General features: G+C 43.1%; 1 protein-coding gene across 4 annotated transcripts in view; it reads left to right on the forward strand.

The window, feature by feature from the left end:
- Positions 1-26,384, forward strand: part of DCLK1 (doublecortin like kinase 1) — a 432,884-nt gene that overhangs the window by 394,522 nt on the left and 11,978 nt on the right. For all 4 annotated transcript variants that reach the window (XM_070800188.1, XM_070800189.1, XM_070800190.1 and 1 more), the window contains 2 exons: positions 1,633-1,713; positions 13,824-13,937. In XM_070800188.1, the coding sequence (XP_070656289.1) occupies positions 1,633-1,713; positions 13,824-13,937 (195 nt within the window). The remainder of the gene's footprint in view (positions 1-1,632; positions 1,714-13,823; positions 13,938-26,384) is intronic.

Genomic DNA, 26,384 nt, shown 5'->3' on the forward strand with positions numbered 1-26,384 from the left:
AGGCAGTCAAAGTGAAGGTGCTCAACATGAGTTAAAATGACCAAGAAAGACACCATGGGGAAGCTATGGTGTAACTTGGACCTTGAAAGACAGCCAGGATTTAGAGGCAACGAGGAACAAAGCATATTGTTTTTGTCATTAAAAGAGTTTTTGTCATTAAAACCTCTAAGAAAACTATGAAAATCTTACACAGAGACATTAGTAGACTCGGAGATTAAAAAAAGAAAACTTTTTAGTTGATTCCTCAAGTATGTGTCTCCAAGCATTGACTTAAGTTTTTCTAAAACTGATGTTGGCAACTAATTATCTTTTGATTATTCAGTGTACCTGTTTTCTTCTTTGGCTGTATCCTGAGTGTAAGTTCAATTTTAAATCCGATTCCTTAGGCCTGGCCACTTCCATAGAAAATGGTGCACAGCGGGCCCAAATCTCTCATTTTCTTCAACTATCCAGGAATCTACCTCTGGACATAGGAAAATGTGTGGAGTTGAGAGAAGTGTCCAAGAAGAGCCTCAGAGGTGAAAGGAGATGGGATGATAATGGCTGCAGAGGTGGGGGTGGAGAAGCTTTCACCTGTGAGCAGGCTCTTTAGGAACGTGCCCAAGTCCCAGTGCTGTCACTCCGTAACTGGAGGGCAGAGGGCATCTCCTGCACCCCCTCGGCACCCTGCAAAGAGCATCACACACACAGTAGTAGCTTTAGTTAAGTCCTGGCCCCCTGCAAAGAGCATCACACACACAGTAGTAGCTTTAGTTAAGTCCTGACCCAAGTGAGAGAGTACAGATCGAATCTGTACATCATTGGGAGTAAATGATTCCCGCTGTGGAGCAGTACTCAGAGTCTGTGCAGGTGAGGGACCAGATAATACGTTATCTAGCCATTTTGTTGCATGGGAACTTCTAATCCAGAGGAGACAAATGTCTGACAGACTTCATCATTAAACCCCAAGCTGTGCTGTTCTGGTGCAAATAAATTTGAGCTCATGGCAGAGATGCATTAATTTCAGAACCATTCAATAGTTTCTTTCTTAATGGTTCTATTTTACTTTTATTGATTGTTCTGGAAATTTGTGAATCATTTTTAACATATTTCCTCTTAATTCTTTGGCTGCTAAAGAACAGTTTCTATTTTACCAACTAGCTGTTGGCAATTCCATATGTCTTTACTCATTTCTTTCTTTCAAACCCAAATATGCTCTTGCAGTTAGGAGAAAAAAAACCCGTTTTTTCTTTCAGCTGGCAAAGTGAAAATTTAGTTAAGAGGTTTTTTAAATATGATTTCTATATTAAAGTAATATAGGACTCTGTCTTTAAAGTGCAAAATGCTAGACAGAGAAAGGAATATTAATTCCTTCACTTGTATACTTTATTTCCTTCTACTAAAAACATTTTTATGAAATTGATTTTAAATATTTCATTTTATGTTTTTCCCTCAACTACAAGGTGTATATTTTAAATTCCAAATATTCACCTTTCCTTTAAAAGGCGGCTACAGGTAAGTTGAGTTGATGTATTTAAGGCTGAGCTTATACAAATGCTTTTCAAAGATAAAAGAGAACCTCTGCATTTGAAAACACGCCATTTTTCACTTTCAGTGTTAGACACAAACAGCATCAAATGTTTCTGTTCACAGGAGCTCATCACTATGATGCTGCTGGTGGATGTGGATCAGCGATTTTCTGCCGTGCAGGTCCTCGAACATCCCTGGGTTAACGTAAGTGACTCCCTCCCTTCCCTGTATCTACTCCTAAACCTCCCTTTCTCAAATCACAACTTGCCTAATGACGTTGCCTCCTGTTTCAAGTGTTGTGTTTGCATCTGTCCCTCCCCCTCAAACATGCCAGCACAGTTCCAGGATCTCAGCCTTGCTCCACGAGGGCCTCTGATGTATCTGTGCTGACATGTGTTCTCACGGGCCCGTGCACAAAGCATTTCATTTGATTCAGATGGGCCTGCCTTCCGTGGGGGTAGGGGGTGGGCTTGCACATGGTCGCCACCCCCCACCCTGCAACCTACATTCCCTGGTCCCGATTAGGACTGAGTCCATCAATAAGACAGAGCAGATTTTCTGAGTCAGTGCTGCTTTTGCATCGTTTCTAACCAAAAATGCCAGTGACCCAAGGGTCTCTGCACCAGCCCTGGGGTTCTCCAGTGCAGCACTTCTCAAACGAGCCTGTGCTCACAAGTCACCTGGGGGTCTTATTAAAATGCAGATGGTAATGTTGGAGATGTGACGCTCTCGATTTCTAAAAGCTCCCAGATGCTGCTGCTGCTGCTATTTGAGTACAAGAATCTGATGATATTTCTTTAGCTGTGAAAGAAGTCTCCAGAGTAGAGTCATTATTTTTGATCCTCTCTCTCTTTCTAACTGATTGATATGGTTTGTTTTGAATCATCATCATAATAAATACTAACAGAGTGTTGAGCTTACAGTGTCTGCCCAGGACCATTTTAAGCATCTCACATAGATTAGTTTACAACCTCGTGTGCGTGCTCAATCAGCCGTGTCCGACTCTTTGCGACCCCATGGACTGGAGCCCACCAGGCTCCTCTGCCCATGGAATTTTCCAAGCAAGAATACTGGAGTCGGGTACCATTACCTATTCCAGTGGATCTTCCTGACCCAGGGATTGAACCTGCGCCTCTTAACGTCTCCTAAATTGGCAGGCAGATTCTTCACCACTAGCGCCATCTAACGCAGGGGCTGTTACAGCCCTTACTGACATGTGTGGAAGTCCATTCTTGGGTCTAATGATTCTTGCGGTCAGAACAGAAGACAGACATAGATTTGGATATAGATGCAGACACAGGCAGGTGTAACGTCATCAGTTCATTGATATGAATTTTGCCAGCTGCCTTGAAGGATCTGCCTATAAAATGAAGGCAACAAAATGTTCCATTTCTCTGAATTACCACTTTGGTGATTGGTTAGGTGTGTTTTCCCAAGATAACTAATGACTGAGGATGAGGTTATGATTGAAGGCACAGTGTTGAGACAGATTCTACCTGAGGTGGACAGGAGCTTGGGGTCTTGTTCATTTTCTGCCACTTGATGGCCATGGGCCTAGGTTCAGCACTTTACACATCTGAACCTGGTTTCTCCCACCCCACAGGGAGGGTTTTGTTTTTTTTTTTTTCTGTATTTACTTATTCTTTTTTTTTTTTTTTTTTGGTCTGTGCTGCGCTTTCCTGGCTGCACATGGGCTTTCTCTAATTGCAGCAAGTGGAGGCTATGCTCTCTGGTGGGTGGTACACAGGCTTATCATCGCAGTGCTTTCTCTTATTGTGGTGCACGGGCTTAGTTGCCCCGCAGCATGTGGCATCTTCCTGGACTAGGAAACAAACCCGTGTCCCAAGCATCGGCAGGTGGATTCTTAACCACTGGACCACCAGCAAAGTCCTGGGAGGCTTTCTATCTATATGACTGGAGAATATATAGGAATGTGAGCTTGTGTGGGTGTATGGCTAAGATTTGTTAACTGTTTGGACACAGCAGAACTTCCCGACTGGTGTACAGATGTGTAAAGACGCATCCTCGCAGCCCTTGGTGGGGACAGTCAGGCAGAGTCCAGGAGCCATCATCTCCAGCTTTACAACCTTAGCATTTACCCCCATGGTGCTAAGCAAAAGTTCTCCTTTTCCATGAAGCTGGAAAGGTTAGGAAGCACCTCATGCAAATCTAATAAGGAGCCTGCAAGATAGGCAGGGTGGGTTTTATTATGCCCATTTTACAAATGAAAAGACAGAGGCTACGAGGGATGACTTTTCCAAGTAGCTGGGCTTGTGACTGAAGCATGATTCGCAACCAGGCATCCTCACTCCAAGTCCTGCACCACCCTGCATCTGCCCCTCTCTCTGTCATACAAGAAAGCACTGTGAATGCGGGAGAAGAGGCAGTCTTTCCGAAGTGGGTCATGGTGCCTCTCCCTTAGCCGTCCAGGGTGGAAGAGGCACAGGCCAGCTGCAGGCTCTCCTGGTGGCAGCAGTTGTTTGGGACTGATCTATGTGCTAATTAAAAGCCCATGGTCCTCAAACTGTCACCCTGCATGTTAGCACTGGAAACATTCAGAGTGTGACCACACAGAATACAGTGGAAAATCTGAATTTGAAACACCGCCTTGGAAGGCTCACAGAGAGCCATGGAGGAAAGAGGTTCATAGGTTACAAACAGCCATTTTAGATCCAAAATGCATTTTCATCAGAGGACCACCGCCTGCCAGGCCAGCCCTCCAGGAGCTCAATCTGATAAAGCTTGGCAGTGGGAGAAGGGCCACCCCTGCCGGGCTCTGTGGGGAGGTTGTCTGGAAGGCTTCCCGGAGGACAAGGAGTCAGACCTTCTTCCTGGAGGAGGCTGGGAAGAGACGTCAGACAGCGCCACTGAGGCAGGATATGGATGTTTGCTCTAAGAGAACTTTGTGAATGGGAGCAAATTTGTCTTTGTGAATGGGAGGCACATGTGAGGTGCCTGGGATGCTACTGGAAACAAAATAATCCCTCACCCTGATTGCAAAGCAAATGACCGTACATCAATCCAACTCAGTTGGGTAGAGAAATGAAATTAAGACTTCCCCGGTGGCTCAGTGATAAAGAATCTGCCTGCCAGTGCAGGGGACACAGGTTCCACCCCTGATCCAAGAGGATTCCACATGCCTTGGTGCAACTAAGCCCGTGCACCACAACTGCTGAGCCTGTGCTCTAGAGCCTGGGAGCTGCAACTCCTGAGCCCACTTGCCCGAGAGCCCGTCCTGCACAAGAGAAGCCGCTGTGATGAGAAGCCCGCACTCCACAGCTAGAGAGTGGCCCCTGCTTGCCACAAGTAGAGTGCCTTCACAAGGCAGCAGTGAAGAATAATGAAAAATAAATATACAAATAAATAATTTTTTTAAATAAAAGGAAGGATAACATTTAAGGCATTATCTAGGAGATTTAAAAATTTTAAATACCTTTTAATATAATTCTAACAGATTTTAAATCCTAACAGAAAATAGCAATTTTAGCAAAAAAACAAATGTGTAAAGTGACTGCTTAAGTTTTGAAATTATGTAGTAACTAGTCAAAACACTGATTATTGTCTTTGTCTCAAAATAACAAATGAAAAAAATATGTATCCAAGTGTTCACAGCCAGCATTTAGTATCTGTTGGGGTCTCTGAGTACAATAAATGAACAACACCTATCAAAATAAATAAATTAGGAATGTAAAAGGAAGCCCAGTTAGCAAGACATTTTGCATTTGATGATCAAATTGTATCTGATCACTGCAGCAGACGCCACCTAAGCGGGAGGCAGGGAGGGGTGGAGAATGTAATAATAATTGTAAGGAAGGAAGCCCTAAGGAAGTTGTCAGAAAGCTCTTCCCACATTCCCATTTGTCCTAATTTTCTCTGTTGCTTTATGATGCCCTTTTCACCTGGCACACTTGGAACAGTCTCTTATGAAACAGAGAGCAGAGCATGAGGGCAAGAGAACTGAAGAAAAATCTAGTCAACGAGAGTCACTTGTTAGAACATTACTCAAGGTGCTTCCTCTAGGCTCCCATTATTCCTTATACACTCTGGGTGCTCCTTGGTGTCTGGACCTCTGCTCTGCTGTCAAAAGAGTCGTGAATGAGGCCTCTCAGTGGATGGTTCCCAGGAGCCAGAGAGATGAAGGCAGCAGCAGTGTGCAGCCAGGTGTCTGGGAGAGGGCTGCAGACCCCTGGAAGGAGCGCTGGCTGACCGTGGGTAACCTGGGGATGCTCATTTTACACCACTGCCCCATAGCTCAGCTGGCAGAGAATCAGCCTGCAATGTGGGAGACCTAATCCCTGGGTTGGGAAGATCCCCTGGAGAAGGGAATGGCTACCCACTCTAGCATTCTGGCCTGGTGAATTCCATGGACTGTCTAGTCCATGGGATTGCAAAGAGTCGGACACGACTGAGCGACTTTCACTTTCTTTCACCATATAGGAAGGGCCTGAGCAGACAGTCTTAGGTGCTTGTACTCCGTAGGTACTTGGTAAATGTGTGGAGACTTTGAGTCTGAAGCAGGCAGTGACTCCATCATCTGTGGCTGCGTACTGATGAAATGCAAACTGTGATCAACACAGGCGTATGAGAAACTGGATTAAGGACCAAACCCTTCATCCAAACAATGAGCCTGTTTGTGGGCTCTGAACTCCACACAGGTCACGTGATTATCAGCTTGTGGTGTTCTCCAGTGTCACAGCCTTCTCTTAACGTAGCTGCAAAATACCAACACTTACTGCCCTGGCTAAGAGTATTTACCTTATTCCTCATCTAGTGGGGAACCATGTGATTTAGGCACATATGAGAGTGGAATAGACAATATTATATCTGGACCATTCCAGGGATTAGGAATAAGGGTGAGTCACTTTTTCTCCAAATGACAGTTTGTTGATAGAAAAATGCAGGTTCACTAAGCTTAAATGACAGTTCCAAAGTGCTTTCTTGTTTGTAACTAGGATTAAATTATCAGCATTATATTTCAAACAGATTGTTGTTACTGGATTTAAAAAAAATCTTTATTGAATTTGTTAGAGTATTTCCCCTGTATTTTATGTTCGGGTTTATGGCCAAGAGGCATGTGAGATCTTAGCTCTCTAACCAGGGATCATACCCACACCCCCTGCATGGGAAAGAGGGTGAATTCTTAACCACTGGACCGCCAGGGAGGTCCCCTATTATTGGATTTTGATTTTCAAGGTTTTGATCTTACCTCATGTTATTCTCCTCATACCATAGGTGAAGGTCCGTCTCAGTGCTACAAATCTACAAATCTGTGTTCTACTTTCAACTATTTTCCTGATGGTGATACTGAGGCTCAAAGAAATCTTTAGCACAAAGCTTAGTAGGTCGATAGGATGCGGTCTGATGCCTGGGTTTTGCCTCTAGAGATTCTGATACTGATCCTCACTGGCCTGGACATCAGGAATTTTAAAGGCTGCTGCTGCTGCTAAGTCGCTTCAGTCGTGTCCGACTCTGTGCGACCCCATAGACGGCAGCCCACCAGGCTCCCCCGTCCCTGGGATTCTCCAGGCAAGAACACTGGAGTGGGTTGCCATTTCCTTCTCCAATGCATGAAAGTGAAAAGCGAAAGTGAAGTCGCTCAGTGTTGTCCGACCCTCATCGACGCCATGGACTGCAGCCCACCAGGCTCCTCCGTCCATGGGAGTTTCCAGGCAAGAGTACTGGAGTGGGGTGCCATTGACTTCTCCTAGGTGACTATAATGCGGTTCCCTGGTGGTTCAGTGGAAAGAATCCGCCTGCAGTGCAGGAGATGCAGGTTCCATCCCTGCGTGGGGAAGATCCCTTGGAGAAGGAAATGGCAACCCACTCCAGTATCCTTGCCTAGGAAATTTCAAGGACAGAGAAGCCTGGCAGGCTACAGTCCATGGGGTTGCAAAAGAGTTGGACACAACTTAGCAGCTAAACAACGACAACAAATTATAATGTGAATCCAAGATAGAGACCCTCTTGTCTAGAGCAAAGAGCAGGTTTAAATAAATCAAGGGTAGTTACCTAGTCGATGCAAGACTTCCTATCACCCTCCTGGCCTTTAAATTTTTATCTCTTTTTTTCTCACCTACCTATTCTTTTGAAAAGATACTACCTTGCCAAGATATTCAAAAAGAAAAAAAAAAAAAAAAAGAGGAAGGAGAAAGAAACAAGAACCTAGATAATATGCTTTTTTCTTCTGTGCTCATAAAATTCAGCACTACCCATACAAAGATAAATAGGCATTCATCTAATTGTTGCTAGAAATTAAGAGAATCCCCAGTGATACTGTAATACTAAATAAAACCACCTGTCTGTATTTGTAAGTTGTAAATGAGGACATGGAATTCCACTTTCCATTTGGGCAGCTTACCCTCTCCTTCCTCCAAGATAGATATTAATTTAAATCACATTTTCTCCCCACGAGCAGTGTGAACTGTGGACACAGAGGATACAGAGGGCTGAGACAAGGGCGTCAGAATCCAGAGATGTCGTCCAGCTGGGAATGGTTAAGAGTCGAGGGCTGTGAAACGGACCCACTATTTGGAGAGTGCGCTAATGCACTTGGGATTGTTTAAAACCAAGTCAGGATATTCTGGTAGTGAACCACTCCAGACTGCCACGCTTCTCATAAATTTACAGGTATTATTAATAATAGAGTCTGGCAGTGAGTAGACCGAGAACCAGATCCATGATTCAAAAACAAAACTCCATGAAGGAAGGAAGGTTTCTAAAGCATGACCCCTGGAATGGTTTCCCTCGGAGAGAGAGGAATTCACTTCAGTGAATGACTTCACGACTGAGCCCCACACCCCTTCAGACAGTTCCTCCCCAACATCCGCTCGAGGAATGGAGATCGGGAGGCTAGGTCTCCTGCAGACAGCTGGGAGAGTTCATTTTCCATTTTGCAAACTAATTTTGTTCTTGTCAGTTGCAATGCTCTGCCAAGTAGTGGACGGGAATTTCTAAATCAAAAACCACTAACCTCAAACCACAACCAGCCCGTGTCAAACTTCAGAAACTACTCCTGGAGACTACATACCGGAACGTATGGTAATAATACTGTAACTATTCGTAGCATACTGCCAGGCTTGTCACGTTTGGGAAAATTCATAGCACATTTTTGGCACATCATCTATTCAGGATAATGGCGATGAAGATATATATATTTTAAAAATGTATGTTTTTAATGGCCCTATTTATTCTACTGATGCAAGATAGTAAGTTAGCTAAATCTCCATCATCAATCTGGATGCCTCAGGTACAGATTTAGGGCTCTGCAAAGCCAGTTGCTTGTCTTTTAATCCAATTATGCTCAAAGCCTTCAAAATTGATACAGAGACTGCAGACTTTTTAGTTGTGTGTGTGTGTTACCTTCTCTAGCAGAGACACCTTATTTCATTGGGAAAAAAAACAACAACACTGAAATGTTTTAAGATTTATGAAGTCAGAAGCATCCCTGACAGCTTGTAAGGTTGTTTCACTACCTTCATTGCTTCAGCATGAACTCGTAACCCAAGGGAAGCTGAAACCTTCAGCAGAATTTAAAGCTAGAGGAACCCCCAGGCCCCAACATCTGAAAGAGTTGCCAGGAGTCTGACAGGGGATTAGGACCAGGACAGAGCCGGGAAATGATCACGAAGCCCGCTGTGTGCATGGTGAGAGAGTCAGCTCTAAGCTGGAAAACGGGCAGGTTAAAAAAAAAAGAAGAAGCCAGGTAAAGAGAAGTTTCTGGCCAAGATGGCAGTGGTGGGGAGGTGAGGAGATGAGACTGCGGTAAGGCTGGTTCTCCCTTGGGAAGTTGAGTAGAGGCTGCCCCCTTGAGTCCCTGCTAGCTGTTTCCTTCACGTTTGCAGGAACCTTTCAGAGGCCCACACTGCGACCCAGGGCACCTTCCTGTCACCCAGGATCAGCTAGGCCTTCCAGCACTGCCTGCTCCACAGACGTTTCGAGAGCTCAAGGGATCACCTCCCCACATCCCAGCTGAGTGGATGCCCAGTGTCCCTAGACATAGAAGTTTCGAGTTTCTAACTACATTCCTCTGGGCCCTGGGAAGTGCTCAGCATCCTGTTTACTGATCTCCATCCAGATTGTTCTCAACCTCCACTGAGCCCTGTCCACATGTCCTCTGGTGTCTTCAGCCCCTGATTCAATCCTCCTTACCTTCCGACTGCTTTCATCATGGAAAAGCTGACTCACTGAGCCTTCCATTTAACAACTCTGGACCTCTGTCTGGAGCTAACACCCTGGATGCCCTTGAATGCCCTTGACAATGCAACTCAGTGTGGTGGGAAGATGACAGAGTTCCAACCTGGGTCAGACTTGAGTTATCCAGTTTCTAGCCCTGTGACCTTGAGCAAAATTTTAACCTTTCAGAGCCTCAGTTTGCTCGTCTTCAAAATGGGACTAACAGTGCACAGTGTAGAAGGTAAGCTGGGGACCAAGCAGATCCCAGATGTAAAGAGTTAGCACGGGGCCATGTAATGGTTATCTCTTGTCATCTTCCTGCCTTTCTCTTTTAACTCTGCTCCCCTCCTTACCCCTTTCTCTCCTTACTGTTTTATAATCTAGTGCTGTGCTTAGTCCCTCAGTTGTGTCCAACTCTTTGCACCCCCATGGACTATAGCCCGCCAGGCTCCTCTGTCCATGGGGATTCTCCTGGCAAGAATACTGGAGTGGGTTGCCATGCCCTCCTCCAGGGGATCTTCCCAACTCAGGGATCAAACCCAGGTCTCCCGCATTGCAGGCAGATTCTTTGTTGTCTGAGCCACCAGGGAAGCCCAAGAATACTGGAGTGGGTAGCCTATCTCTTCTCCAGGGGATCTTCCCAACCTAGGCTTCAAATCAGGGTCTCCTGCATTGCAGGAGGATTCCTTACCAGCTGAGCTACCAGAGAAGCTCATTTTATCATCTGAAGCTCATACAAATGGCATTGCTTTACATAGCCTGGATCTCTATTAAGAGATGACTGGAGGGACTTCCCTGGTGGTCCAGTGGTTGAGACTTCACCTTCCAATGTAGGGGTTGTGGGTTCAATCCCTGGTTGGGGAGCTAAGATCTCACATGTCTTGGGCCAAAAACCCAAAACGTAAAACAGATGCAATACTGTAACCAAATTCAATAAAGATTTTAAAGATGATCCACATTTAAAAAAATCTTAAAAAGGCAATGGCAATCCACTCCAGTATTCTTGCCTGGAAACTCCCATGGACAGAGGAGCCTGGTAGGCTGCAATCCATGGGGTCACTAAGGGTTGGACACGACTGAGCGACTTCACTTCCACTTTTCACTTTCATGCACTGGAGAAGGAAATGGCAACCCACTCCAGTGTTCTTGCCTGGAGAATCCCAGGGACGGGGAAGCCTGGTGGGCTGCCGTCTATGGGTTCGCACAGAGTTGGACACGACTGAAGCGACTTAGCAGCAGCAGCAGCACCCATATAATTTGGGAAGTGACACCCAGTGAGGCACCACTCTGTCTTGCTTCCTCTTTCCCTTCAGGCAGAACCTCAGATTACACCAGAGATAAGACACTTGTAAGACTTTCAGTAAGGACACATCATTTCATCTCGTCAAACGTTTAAATCCTTCTCAGATTTTAACTTAGATTCCAAGGCTATTCCATTAACCAAAAAAGAAAAACTGTTTTCCATGCATCACTGAGTTTGCTCTTGTGTTTAAAACTCTAGACCCTCTAATCCTAGTTCTCTGGGATTGTCCTCCAGCTTCTCTTTCACTTGTCGAGTTGGGAAGTGAATAAAGGGAGGGTGGTCCTTCACGCATCCTGCACTTGGGCCCCTCTTAAAGAGCACTGCTTTACTCCCACTGAGACCAAGGCTTCCAACTCCAGATCTTCTGGGCCTCACCCTTGGCCAGTCCTCCCCTGCTCTTCCAACTTTCTCGCTGTCTCTCTTCCACGGAAACTCTTAACTAGAGGGAGGATGGTTGACTAATTGTTTGGCAAACATGCCTTGTGGCTTCCCACTCAGGCCCATCTCTGCACCAACATCGCCCTGCCGCACACACACCTGTCAGGACACTCCTACCAGCAGGAACCTAGTGGGGTCCTGGATTCCTTGTGAAGTCGGTGCTCACTGAAAGCTCATCCTCTCTCCCTGAAACTCCTTTGGTGCTTCTCGCTGAGCCACGTGGCTACACTGCCTGCTAGTAGCTCTCTTCTTACCTTCTTGGCCTGTTTTACTGTCTGACGCGATGTGTGACCTCTGTCTCCCAGTTAGCCCGGGAGGGTCTGGCAGATGGCAGTGCTATCTTTTCCCCACCTGACCATCCCCAGCACAGCCCTGCACAGAGTAGGTACTGCTCACGACACTGTTGCCATTCAGGTATCATCCTACCTTTACTCCAGTCTACCTTCCACTACATATCTCTTTCCACAATACAGAATTTTAAAAAATTTTTGAATTCACCCTGCATCACAGGAAAGCCCCCTTCATCTAGATTTGGTTTCAGATGTGACTTAATAAGCAGGATAAGTGTTCCTTCTCCTAGCCATTAATAAAGCAGCAGCAGAAGAGCATAAATTGAGCACCCACTGTGTGCAGGGCACTGAGGCAAGATTTGCACTGAAGATTACAGAAAACATGAAAGATGCGGTACAAGAGGTCAAAGACTCAGTTATACATAAACTTATCTGTGTGTATATACACACACTCAGAGACACACAAACAAGGTCACCCAACACCAAAGGGAATCTAAATAGTGCAAATATATATAATGAAAAAGCATTAGGAGTTTATGGAAGAACTGTTGTAATGAATGGTGCTTAACAGATGGGAAATGTTTTGGAACAGGTGATTAGGACCCAAATTTTGAAGAAAGAGAAGGACCACAGGGTCCATGAGAGCAAAGCCCATGCCTGTTTTTGGTCACTATTATTTCTCCATCACTTACTGTAGTGCCCGGCCCATTGCAGGCATGCACTTACTATTAGCTTAATAAACAAATAGCTGAATGCTGAAAAAAGGAGTAAATCCCATGTGGAGGGACCAGGGAGCAAGCTTGCTGTGCTTGGAAAGCAGCAAACTTATTTTTCCTGGGTAGAGTCAAGAAATTCCATGCAAAATTATGGAGAGGAAGTAGGGAAGGAAAATGATGAATGATGCTGAAGTCTTGCCAGGAATTTTGGTTTAAATAGATAGCAACAATTGTATATTCATTCATTTATCCCACAAATATTTACTAAGCATCTACTATGAGCCAAAGTACATGCTAAGACCTGGGGATTCTATAGTGCACAAAACATACTTTTTGTCTTCAAGGATCGTGCAGTCTCTTCGGCACACACTAGTAAACGGTGGCACATAATTTTGACCCTGGTTCCTATTATTCCAACAGTAGTTAGCAAAGGAGAGGAATCAGTCCAATCTTCATTGTAAATGGCTCCGGCAGAGAGCAGAAGCCTTAGTTCGAGTGAGCTCCAGTGTGGAGTATGTCATGACAACAGATGAATTGAGGGCAGCAAGAAGGATTAAAAACTTAAGAAAGGGGGCTTCTCTGGTGGCTCAGTGGTAAAGAATCCGCCTGCCAATGCAGGAGACACAAGTTCAATCCCTGATCTGGGAAGACCCCACGTGCCGTGGAACACCGAAGCCCGAGCACCCTAGAGCCCGTTGCTCTGCAACAGGAGAACCCGTCACAGTGAGAAGCCTGAGCGCCGCAGCTAGAGAGTAGGCCCCAATCTCCGCAGCGAGGGAAAAGCCTGAGCAACAGGGAAGACCCGCACAGCCAAAAATAAGACACATAAACGCACACAATTAGAAAACTTAAGGAGGAACCTTCCCCCTGGAAAGCTGCCTGGGATTATAGAGTGGCTGATCGAGTGGCTGTGGAACCAGACTGAGTTTATTTAGGGGTTCCTGCCTGAGCCCAGGTCCATCAGTTTCCCTTGGCTGCGGGACAGAATTATGGGCTAAGAGGATAAAACTCTTGTGTTACAGGGGGAAAAAAAATGTTTTTTAGATTTTTTTTTTTTTGGTTGCCCAGATTAACTTGCTCTTTGACATATGTCTCTAGAGTGATGACTGGGATCAATTTTACTAATAACCAAAAACAGAAAAATTTTATTTAGGGACAAAGTAAGAGGGTGAAACGACACAGCAAATTAATTTCAGAGCAAATGTGGACATGAAGGAGCCCTTGGAGCAGTACTTCCAACAACAGTGTTTAATGAGGGGACACTGGTTGGTTTCTTCCTGAAATGTTATGAATTTTAAGATCACTGCCTGTTACTGGAATATCTTGGCCTCATTTCCCATTTATCTCATATTTTTTCTTCTCCTTTTTTTTTTTTTTTTTATTTCTTTCCTCCAGGATGACGGCCTCCCAGAAAATGAACATCAGCTGTCAGTAGCGGGAAAGATAAAGAAGCATTTCAACACAGGCCCCAAACCGAATAGCACAGCAGCTGGAGTTTCTGTCATAGCAGTAAGCATCTGAAATATCCACCTATAACTTTTTCAAAGCAATCCACCTAAGAGACAGGCATTACTCAGGAGATTCCACCCAGAGACAGCAGAATGGGTCATTTCTTTAGACAGCTCGACCATGGAAAGCACCGGGGGAGGTCTGGGGCTTATATATATGATGTGCTTTTGCTGATCATTTCCGTGGGAGTTGCATCATTATCCAACACCTCCAGGGTGCCTTGCAGTGTATATTAATTTCATGATTTATTTTTTTAAAGCAGAAAACCGCCCCCACACTGGACTCTGTGCCAATGCAAACTTCTGGGCTCTGAGAAAAAAAGAGTTCCTGGTGTCCTTTTGCCAGGACCTGGGAGGGAAGGGGAGCTGAGACATGGCAGAGAGAGGCTGGAACACTATAGATCTTTGTACGAGACTTAAACGAAAGCCAAAAACATGGCAGGAGGCTTACCCACTGAGATTTTCAGTGAAACTGAATTGCTGCGAACACCCAAAGAAATCACGATTTCTTGCTCCTTAGAAATGTCTGTTTTCAAAGTGGAGAGTCTGTTAATATTTACCATTTTGTTGATGTGGCTGCACAAGGCTTTTTTTTTTTCCTTTCCCTCTGTTCCATACCTGCAGACATACACTACGCGCAATTTGATAGCAGCTCTAGGCAAAGATTAAATTGGGCAGAGAAATAATGAAACCTCATACTTCCTGGTGTCATATTCCAGAGTAAATATATTCAAGTCCCAGATTACTCGAGTTTTTAATAATTTCCTTTTTTTTCCCCCTGAGTGTGTACATTTTAACAGCATATTCATTGTGAAATCACTTGAGCTGTTTTTCTTTTCCAAACAAACAACTTACGCACTATGTCAAATTTTTAAGAGTATTTATGCTACTAAGTACACATCATTCTTGTCAGCAATACTGAATATTTAACTACTTCTACCGGTGTTTTTCTTTCTCTCTCTTTTCTGTCTTTGGTTGTTTCAGAACTCCAGAAAAGAGACAAAGATACATGAATGACCTATTAGATACAACCAGTCTCAGATCTGGGTTACTGAATATTTGCGAGGAGCTTCCAGAATTTGCAGGTGGCACGAGGGCATGCGTACACTTCCCTGGACTGTTTGCATATCATGATTTTTGATTGGACCCTTTCAGCAGGGAGTTACATGACTGAGTCACTGGCTCACGAGCATACTGACAGCGCTAAGTAGAATGCGTACTCTTTCCTGGTTCTCCTCTGCACTGCTGGGGATTTAATATTCAAGCTGTTGTTCTGGCCCTAGCTCTCTGGTTCTTTCTAAGGAAATTCAGTGTAGAAGCACAGTGTCCTTCCTGTCTTCATCAGTGTTCTTTGTTATCAGCTAACATTCAGTCAGTAATTTTTGAAGGTAACAATCTCATGGTGCTTCTCAGGGAAACCAGACATTCTATCCTCTGCTTTCATCATTCATTCAAGACATAAGTCTATTCCAAGATGTTTGCTTCCACAGTTTCCTTTTGGAATGGACTGCCAGCACGCTTGTCCATGAAAAGAACTGCTTTTCTGCTCCTGCTGAGGGCTTACAATCGCTAGAGAGGGTGCTTTTCCCACCTGTCATTTTGGGGTTTGTTTTTGTTTTTCCTGGCCTTTTATTTTTAATTAGTCTTTGGTTAAGTTTGCCTTGGTTGCTTAAGAATGCTTTGTACACAGTATTCTGGGAATCTTATGGGAATCTTATAATGACTGAGAGCAGGAATTTTAGGGCAATTCTCCAGTGGACAGACAACACAGATGGGAGGGGAAATCCTACTTTAATCAAACAGGGATAAATTTTGAAACCTATTCTATATGAGTTCATTAAAACTTCATCTAAGTAGATCTCCCCCAAAACCTTCAGTTAGTATTTGAAGATTAAAAGTCCACTGATTTCTTTCTAACATCATGACTGGACCATTTTGAATGTAATTTAGTATTAGTTTCTCAGTTCATTACTAACATGTTTCCATGGAGACTGTACCAACTGGTAATAAACTTATAAATTGTAGAATGGGCTGTGTGATGCTAAGTTGTGTGTTAGTTGCAAGCTAATTTAACCTCTTTATCCACTACAAAGTTGTGAAAAAAATCATCCACTTAGGTTCAAAATAATTGACTTTTTAGAGAAATAACTGAAAAAGTGCCTTGTCAAATTCTAAAGCACAATTCACATGTTGACCACTATGATTAATATTTCAAATGAAAGAGAATATGGCTGTAAATTTCAGAGAGTATTTCAGGAGGAGCTCACAGGCCATAATAGATGCATTTATGCATCTTCTCCAGAATGCTTCTCCCTCATATAAATGTCCACACCCTCCATAAAAACCTGGGGTAGGTCACCAGGTACAGGATGGGAGTTAGAAACCAGCCAGTTTGACTGCCTTCGTGCTTAGCTTTCAAAATGGCACTGGATAAGTTAATGTATACTCCATACCCATGTTCCCATTCTTAAAGTGCAAAGAATTAGACTCAGGGGACCATCGCCCAATGAAGGAGCCCTGGCATTAAAAATATCCCAACTCAAACTAAAGTTTAATTGCAAAGGAATGACATTCTGCTGTGAGGCAGAATGTAAGTGAGAGGTAGAAGGAATAGCTTTCATAAATGATGTGTTCTATAAAGGTCATTTGAAAACTTAATAATAAATATAATTATTGATTCACCCACATGATAGAAATTTCTGTAATAATTACACTGTAATGATTTCTATTTGATAGGTATAGGGGAAAAAGAAACTGATTTCAGCATAGATTTCATTCAGACAGAATTTTTTTCTCATGGGCATGTATGCTTTTCCCAGAGGCTATCAAATAATGTATTTTATTTTAAACTGCCACGATTATAAGACTGGTTTTTTGGAAATTATATGCACCCTTTAAAATTCAAAAATATATATACTGTCTAGAATGGAGTGTCAATTGGCTTGTTTTTTTTTTTTTCTTCAGAAAATCAGCAATTAAATTATTGGTCTTTAACTGGTAATTCTCTTCCCTTAGTTAGAAACCTCACTATCTGCTCATACAGGGGTTCATGACACTTTTTCTTTCTCAGAGTGACAAAGGAAAAAAGAGCATAATGTCATAACAAACAGACTCTGGTCACAGGTATAATTTATGACGTGAGGGTAGTTTAACATGCATTCATGGTTCTGAACCTTAATGTTTTCTGTTCGTGTTGTCATTTTGTTATTCTCTACCTCCCACCCCCTACATGATTAAGACCAAAGAGAGGACAAATGATAACTTTATGTTAAGGTCCTCGAGTTAGCTGGGAGAGTAATTACCCACTGGAGGCTCCCAGAGATCGCAGGGCCCTTCTCAGAGGAGGAGAGGTGCCTGGCATTTAGGTCAGATGGCGTGACTAGGTGGAGCCCACTGCTCTCCTCATAGCTGCAACACCCCGTCTCCATTGTTCCCCGCTGCCTCACTACCTTTCCCAGTAGTTGGGGGATTAAAACACAACCAAACCAAAGAAACCCAGAACAGACCAGAGAAAGGGAAACAAAAGGTTATTAAAATGCAATTTATAGACATAAAATGGAATTAGAGATGACATTTTAACGGTGGACTTCTTGAGAGCCGAGGGAGGGGAGGGAGGCGTTATTAGATTTGCTCAGCTTGATGAAGAACCGATGACTCAGATGTCAGTTCCAATTTATTTTTCCTCATTTAATGCTGTTTATTATTTTAACCGGTAATTTTCCTAATGCTTTCAAGTTCTTATTTTGCATTTTGCTCATGCAAATAGAGAATTTCAGTCTAATTGAACAAATCCATACTAATCAGTGTACTAATAATTGTGATCGTGGGCAGCTTCCTTCTGAAGGCGGGGACCCCTGCACTGGAGCCATTTCCGAATGTGGTGTCATGGGCCGCCTTGCCTGTAGGTGGCAATAGAGAGCCAGTTACTGAGTAGCTATCCCTGAGCTGAAACAGAAATGCAGGCCTTCATCTTCCTAACAGCAAGTGTACTTCGATTTTTTTTTTCCTAAATAAAACAAACTGTACATTTTTTTGTACATTTTTTTTAAAGATCAAAATTTCAAAGTGCTGTTCTCTGAATACTGGGATAGCCTAGTTTGTCATCAGAATACCAAATCTTCTGAGCAGTTTCTAGCTTAAATGACGGCTGCCCTGGCATGTTTCTGAAATGCCTTTGTGAATTTTGTGGTAGAAACTGTCCTCAGCATCATGGCAGTACCACACTTGAAAGCACTCATGAGCCTCTCCAGAAAGAAAAGTGGTCAGTTTGCTTCCTCTCGTGGGCAGAACGGGGAGTTGGGCGTAAGGCATGATTACTGTTTCTCAAATTTGGGGGACTGAATCTTTTCTTCCTAGGAAGCCAAAAGCTAACATCTTATTCCAGGAGGAACAACTTTGAGAACCTATCCTGTCTTCTATTTATTGTACTTTTTGTCATAAGCACTTACGTGTACATGTGCATTTTTAATAGTGAAAACTTTCATTTTATTTTCTATAATTTCTTAGAGAAAATTTACTGTTTTATACTATATCTAGTTTAGAAATGTAATTTCTTTAAGAGTAGCTTTGCTTTTGAAGATTAACTCTGAGAGAAATCCAAAGTGCTGTGATTCAAAACTTGATTCCTCTCATCTTTTATTTTTTTTATGAAGGCCTCAAACTTAAGCTTGATGGGGTAAGATTTTTTTGGCGGGGATGGGGGGATGTTCCAATCTGCTTTCTCTTAGGTGGCTAAAGCTGATTTCAACATTTTATGGTAAAGCATTTAACACTGCTCTAGAATATGAAGAGGTGTTTATGTCTTTTGAAATTGAGAGGATATTATTAAATGTGCATTCAAAAACTTGTTTGACAAATTAGATCTTTTCTAACAAATTGGCCTCTGAGGTACTCATGAGGGATTAGTGTCTTTTCTTGCCTTTTTATTTTCAATGTATAGATTTAGGGTATTAGCTAGTCACCCTGCACAAGAAGCGTCGTTATTTCTATATACATATATAGTCAGTGAAGAACAGCTTCTTCTGGAGTCTTAATCCTTTAGCACAATGTTGATCCACTGAGTTGCCCCCGTTTCTCTCTGCTCAGCTGGACCACGGGTTTACCATCAAGAGATCAGGGTCTTTGGACTACTACCAACAACCAGGAATGTATTGGATAAGGTATGAGATGGTGCAGCTCAAGTCAGTGTTTCCATGGCAACGTGCTGGCAGTCTCCATTAACCAGTTCCTTCAGTGGATAAACATGCTTTTGATTTGTTATCCAGTCCATATGCTGCTTTATCAGTTTCATTTTAATCTTGATTGAGATGCCACACCCCCTCATTCCTTTTTTTCACCCATTATTCACACTGACATTTGCCAGCTTTCTTTCCATTGCACATGCTCAGTATCAGTTTTCCTTACAGTTAAAAGGACAGTATATTTAGTGTTAATGTCAAAGCATTTTCCTGATGCTGCTAATTAAATCAATGATTTCTAGTGTTCTTCTGTCCCTTAACAAATGGAAGAAAAATAGTACCTTAGTATATATTCTATAGAAGTATATACTGTCATTTTAAAATCATCAAGCCCGACCTTGACCTTAGTAGATGGATGAAACAATGCATTTACACCTTAGTCGTAGAAGCTCCTCTAAACACGGTGAGCTATAGAATGCATTGTGTGTGTTGGTAAGCTTGTGTTCTCAAATTCTCCACCTTTTTGTTTCATTTTGTTTGTTTTATTGTTCCTTCTCTCCCCTTGGAAATCCCTCTATGTACTAGCTATTGCATGAATTTATTTTTCGGTATTTTGTAACTGTCAGATTACTTAGCTGGCTTATCTGCTCAAGCAAAAGGGACTATGGGAGGTATCGATTTTTTTTTTTTAACTGGGTTAAGAATTCTATCCAATCGTTTTCTATTCTGGTCAACTGCCATAGCATTTCCTTCAGAGGGCATTGTTTGTGTCTCTTTAAGTTATCCACAGGCAGGATGAGTTTTGATGATTTGAGAAATGAACTCTGAGAAGTCCTAGGCAACTTTTCTCCTCCATCTTAATGTTTCTGAAATGATCTCCAGGTAAAGCTCCACATTTTAGCGTTAGCTAAGAAAAATTCTACTGGGTTTGGCATTTCCCCTCAAATGATGGTGCCTTATACTATTTCCAGGAATAGACTAACTCATTAAAAAAATAAGAATAATATGTATAATAATATATAATTTTAACCTCCAATTATTGCTCTTAATTTTTTCTATAATTAGACAGTAGGATCAAAGCCCTTAGAGAAGCAGACACAGCTAATCTTTGACAAACTATCTAACTGTCTAAGATTGTGGCCATTTCTAAGCCTGCTGAAAACAAGAAAATACTCAAATTTCAAGAAGTATCTTGAAGTCAGTTTTACACAGAAGGTATTTGTATCTTCTGGACGGATGTACACGCAGGAGTTACAGTCCTACCTTTTTATTTACCTAAGTAAACAGCATTATAGACACAGAAAGAACTTTGTTTTATGTTTAACCTTTTTTTTTTCTTTTTTGATGGGGGGATGACTCAGTCATTTGTGTAGACTCTTTTTACATGGAAGATGATGCATCCAGATTTTTACTTTTTCCTTAAATGTAATATACATTCTGAAAAGTGCACTCGAGTGCACATCTCAGTGTATTTTCACAAACAGCAAGCAGCCCCGAGATGAGGCACAGAGCATCTCTAGCACCCCCAGAGGACCCCTGCCCCCAGGGCTCTTCCAGGAGGGTCACGCAGCCCCGAGGGCAAGCTCTGACCTGGAGTCTGTCCACATTAATTAGTTTTGCCTGGTTTTGTTCTTTATATAAACCGAATCATGCGCCACCTTTTTTTTAATTGTGTGTCTCCTAAGCTCAGGGATATTAACCAAACATATATGAGTATAAAGATATACAATTAAAGATAGGTATCAAATGTGTCTAATTACAGTTGTGCCTATTTGCATAACACAAATGACAATATATATAATTTCAAAAAAAATCTCCAAATAATTATATTACTAAATTTGTGGGCTTGAAGGGTGGGTGCAAAACCCCAAATAAACACAATAATTAATAGATGTAGCCAAGGATAGAAAAGGCCATTTAAATGAAATCCTAGCAGTGGTTCCCATCAGCAGACAAAATGACACATCCCTGAATAATGGGCAGGAGCAGATGGGAGATAATCTCTTTTTCCTTCCACACATAAACTGCTCTGTTTTCCAGCTGGGGGCAGTAACAACAATGTTTATAGTTAATGCTGTACTAAACAGCACACCCAGTATGTAAAGCTAAATTGGAGAAATGATGCTAAAAACTCATCTGCGTATATGCTTAATTAGGAAGTTTTATAATGCCATTTAGCCCCAGAACGAACACACTCCCCTCACTGATTGCAAATGCTTGCCTTTTATCTCCACGGAAGTGGGAGCATTTGTCTAACCACAGTGGCAGCCAACTCGCAACATAAACAATCATTGCGGGCGGAATGTCCCCGCTCCCAATTGTTGTGTTTACAAGTGCTCCTGGCTGTTTTCACTGCTCTGAGCAGAACACCCGGAGACGGGCTTGCATTTGGTAAAGCAGCTCATGGGGCAGAGGCTGAGCGAGCATCTCTTAGGGCGCCCAGCATTGGCAGTGTCCCTCTTAGGAGGCTTATTGCTGATGGTGGAGAAATGAGGGACGGGGGCTTGTTCCTCCTCCTCTCATTCGGTCGCCTGCTTTGAGCACAGAGATGCTTCCAGGCTGTGGCCAATGGAGCCGCATCCTGCAAGGCTTCTCTTTCCAGGATACCTTACTCCTGTCCCCCAGAGCCTCGGGGTGACCCTATCCCAGGAATGGGCTGCCTGAGCCATTCCACCCTCTCATGGAGGGACTCCAAAGGCCCTGGAAAACACTGATATTCTGTTCCATTTTTCCCTGCCTGAAAATGCAACCTTATCCAAAGGGGAAGCAGTCATCCCCATGCCTGCTTTTCGGGGGAAGCTGCCCCCTGGCAGGTGCTGTGCCCAGCAGCACATGAAGAAGAATTCCTGCATCTTCTGCACACAGAACGGGGCAAGAGCCAGAAACCAACTGAACGAAACAAGTAGCAAAGCAAGACACACGCTAAGAACGCCACATAAGATAAGACGCGGAGTAGAGCTAGGACAGTAGGGGGCTGGAGTTCCAGCCCTGACCTGACTCGTGTGCACCCTGGATTCGAGCGCCGTCCTACAACAGTGAGTAACGAGGCAGAGCTGCGGCAGCCACGCAGCCCTTGTAAGCCTATTCAATGCTGCCATGCTCTGCTGCTAAAAGGAATGGGTCAGTTAAAGGCATCTTGCTCAGTGTAGGTTTGAAAGATCGGTTCCCACGAAAGCCAGAGAGGAACTCCTCACAGGGTGAAGTAAGTAAGTAAGTGGAGTTGCTCAGTGGTGTCCGACTCTTTGTGACCCTGTGGAGTGTAGCCTACCAGGCTTCTCCGTCCATGGGATTCTCCAGGCAAGAATACTGGAGTGGGTTACCATTTCCTTCTCCAGGGGATCTTCCCGACCCAGGTATTGAACCCGGGTCTCCCGCGTTGGAGACAGACGCTTCCAAAGGCACATGAGAGGTTGCAATAGGTTGCGAAAGTTGGCTTGGCCTTGCTCTGCCCTTGAGAAAAGTACCCAGCCCCCAAAGAGTGTCAGAAGTGCTGTAGGAAGGAAGGGCGGGGGTCTTAGTTCTAGCAAAGGATTAACCACTCTCCCCGACCTTGGCCTGGGTCTCCCTTAGTAACAGAAAGTTTAACACACAGAAAAGGCACAGATTTAAACTTCGAAACCACTCTGTCTCTGTGATGACAGAGAAAAGTATAGAGAAAGTATGAGGTCTGGTTCTACACCTGTCCCATGATACTAAAAAGTGAGTTATTAGGTTCAAAAGCTGAGCAACAGTACTTTGTCTTCTATTGATAGTTCCACAAATGGTCATTAAGAGAAACACAGAACTAGTGAGACATCTGTATTATTTTACCAAGTCAAACAGGTTGCTCACTATCTGAGATTTTATTTTCTTTCATTTTATTTTCAGGGCCCCTTTAAAAGAGGATCCATATATATATATATATATATATATATATATAATCCTTTTAAAGCTTAATGTATTTTATATTAGAAAAGAGAAGTTTGCATGGCATTCCAAGACTTACTGATTGTGTATAAACTGGAGTGAAATTTTACATGTTTTCCTGAAAGTCTTGGTAATTTGGTATTGATGGGAAATTTTGTGGTATTGCACTTATTTTAATCTTGCCTCAGCACCTCTTTCCCTCTTTATGATTTAAAAAGACATATACATTCTTTTCTATGTAGTTGTTCCTGAATATTTTGACTCCACATGTTCGCCAGTGATGTTCACTGATAGAATGTAGGTTTTATGGGGTATAAACATGTAGGAAAGAATGATCATAAAGAACTTAATTGAAAGTATTGACACACTGTTATTTTATTGAGTGCAAAATATCCATATGCTGAAGTCAGACAATTCTCAAATACATGTCAAACACATGACACTTCTAGAAACTAAAAAGCCTTGAAAATCGAGATGAATCAAGCTTGATTAAAGATGGGCAGCTCTGTGCATGGAGAGCCTGTGGCCTTGGTGTTGAGAAGCCCTGTTTTGGATCCAGCCTGTCCTACTTCCTCGTGTTGTGACCTCAGGCAAGGCATGTGTTCCTTCTCTGATTTTCAGTTTCCCTGCCTATAAAAATGAGATGGGTGTTATCAACCTTCCAAATCTGTGGCAAGAATTAAATGTACAAAAGTGCCTTCACAGACTCAGCCCAAAAGAAGAGTCTGGAAAAGACTGCTCCAAGAGAAAACCATCCATTCCACACGAGAGAGAGAGATTTTCCTGAGAAAACTCATCTCTCTCCAGAGCAAAGCATTTATTATTAAAGTAGAACCATGACCTTTTTTGATGCTGTGATTGGAACAAACTGTTGAATAAGCTGTATGTTAGATTATTCATGAATTGAGGGGCATTAAATTTTACTTTAAGTAGTCTATAGCCCCAAATCCTGATGAAGTATATGTTTAATTAAAAAGTTATCTTCTAGGGCAGAGATCGCCATGTTATAGCCAATGGGCACTGCCTGTTTTTGTAAATAAAAGTTTTATTGGAACACAGATTAGAACACATTGGAATGGATTGGAACACATCCATTCACTCATAACCAACCTATGGCCACTTCCACTCTACAAGGGCAGAATAGAGTAGTTGTGTCAGAGAACTATATAGCCTGCAAAACCTGAAGTATTAATTATTCACCCTTTCCAGAAAGAAATTTTCATCTCCTATTCTAGTAGGAAAAGATACCACCTGGTGGGCTTGTTAAAAACTATATAACCACCACCTGGTGGAATAGAATGCCTGGCACAGAATAGGTGCCTCAATAAATATTTGCTAATAAATAAATGATTGAATTTTCCAAGGAGGGGACCATTAATGGAGAAACCTTGATTTTTGAGGATAAATGTGTTTTTTAAGAGTTTGGGGTATCTGAGAGCCTAAACAATCAAATCACATATGAAATGCTCCACAATTGCATTGACCCAGGAGTAAGGTTTTGGCACAGCTAAAACAAACAAAAAACTCTAATAAAAGGAGTCACCCCTTAACCCACTTGCTTAGTAAGTTCTAAATTTCCATAGATTTTCTTAAGATAAACTATGCCTGCAGTTGTCCTTTTGTTTATTAGCCTGATGAAGGAAAAAACAACATGGCAGCCCTGCTTAACTTCTGCTGTGAGACAGTCAGGCGTCATAGAGCAGAGGAAGCGTATGAATTCACCCTCTAGAAGCCTGAGCTCAGCAAGGGGCTATCATTTTAACCTTCTGATAGGAGGCCACTAGAAACCTTCTGCAGAGCTGGACAAGATTCTGTTAAGAACCAGATCAGCGGGAGGAGCCTACGTTTATGAAGTAGTAGAGAAACCTGGGGCACCCCTACCCCGGGACATGAGAAATCCCAGTTAAGAGACTGGAGCCTAGGAAAGAGCTTCAAAGGCCGATAGTTTCATTCCATGAAGTCCCCCTTTGTCGCCTTCACTTTAGGGAAATACCATGTCTTAGTCCAGATACTGTACAACTCCTGGCGAGACCCCAAAAGGGTATTAAAGCAAAACAAAATAAAACCATAATAAGTATGGCTGCGAACCAAAAAAAAGAGAAATGAGTAGGGTGATATATCAATTGAGGTGTCAGCTTAATTTTACTAGCAAGCAAAACATTTCCAAAGTGGCAAGCGAATCGTAACTCAGTCCCCACAGAGTAAGGGCGAGCGAAGGAGAGGGTTCCTGAGATTAATGCCCTAACAGCTGCATCCCCGGCTCACTCTCCTAGGTGGTATGAATAATGGATGGGCTCAAAGGCAACATGCACGATAATGTTCTTTTATTAATGAAATGAAGACTGTTTGTGATGGCTAGCAATAAATTTAGAAATGTAAAAAAGGAGAAACAGTCACTGCTTGCCTCTGAAAAATGCAGTTACTTAGATCCAATAATTACTGCCACATCAGAAAGCATCGCCTCCAAACTTAAATGAGGTGTATCTCTTGCAGGTCCTGCATGACAAATATTTTTGATCCACAGACAGAAGGCCTGTTGTTTACTGAGAGAAAAACAGAACCCGTTCTAGTAGATTGATGGTGATATTAAGCATATTCATGGCATTTCATAGGTGGGAATTCCCCTGGGGTGAGGCACTGTAGTACCTCCCGTCATTCTCTGCACTGCGAAATAGCTCAACCGACGTGGTGGTTAGGAAACGTGCCCAGGGTCACATAATCAGCTGAGGCAGGACAGAAGGCCGGCTCTCCCCACTTCCCCCTGCTGCTGCTACCAAGGGGCTTAGGCTACAGCTACCAGGCAAGGCAAGCATTGCACAGATGTGGGTGACTCAACCTGGCAAAAACAAAGTCACGCCCCGTCTCCTGCTCTCACTTCATTTCTGACCTTCCGCCCCCCCCCATGCTGTATTTTTCCCATAACATAGGCCAGGTGGGTACAGCCTAGGTGTTCATGCTGCTTTCCAAATTTGAGATCAGAAAGAAGGATTTCAAAAATCTGAGTGCTGTCTAGTTTTACTGTGAACAGAAGCCGCCATTGGCCAAACTCATTCGGTGAATCTGTTGTTGGGATACATTTCCTTGGTCTTATTCAAGCACTGTCTCTCATTCGCATGCCTGGTGTTACGGCATGCACCAAAACATGGTCAGTCTGAATTTCTTTACGAGCTCCAACTGCTATGTGCGTCTGCCCATGAGCTGCTGAGGTAACCGGCATGATTTTACCATTCCTCGGGTTTCACATTTCATGCAGCAGCTCCTCAGGACACCCTGATCAGCAAGGGCTTGCAGTCTGAGGTAGGAGCGTGGAGAGTCTCTTCTGTGTAGAACACGAGTGTATTTGTGACTCCATATAAATGATATGG

This window comes from Bos indicus, chromosome 12 (genome assembly GCF_029378745.1).
Source record: "Bos indicus isolate NIAB-ARS_2022 breed Sahiwal x Tharparkar chromosome 12, NIAB-ARS_B.indTharparkar_mat_pri_1.0, whole genome shotgun sequence".
Classification (NCBI taxonomy): Eukaryota; Metazoa; Chordata; class Mammalia; order Artiodactyla; family Bovidae; genus Bos; species Bos indicus.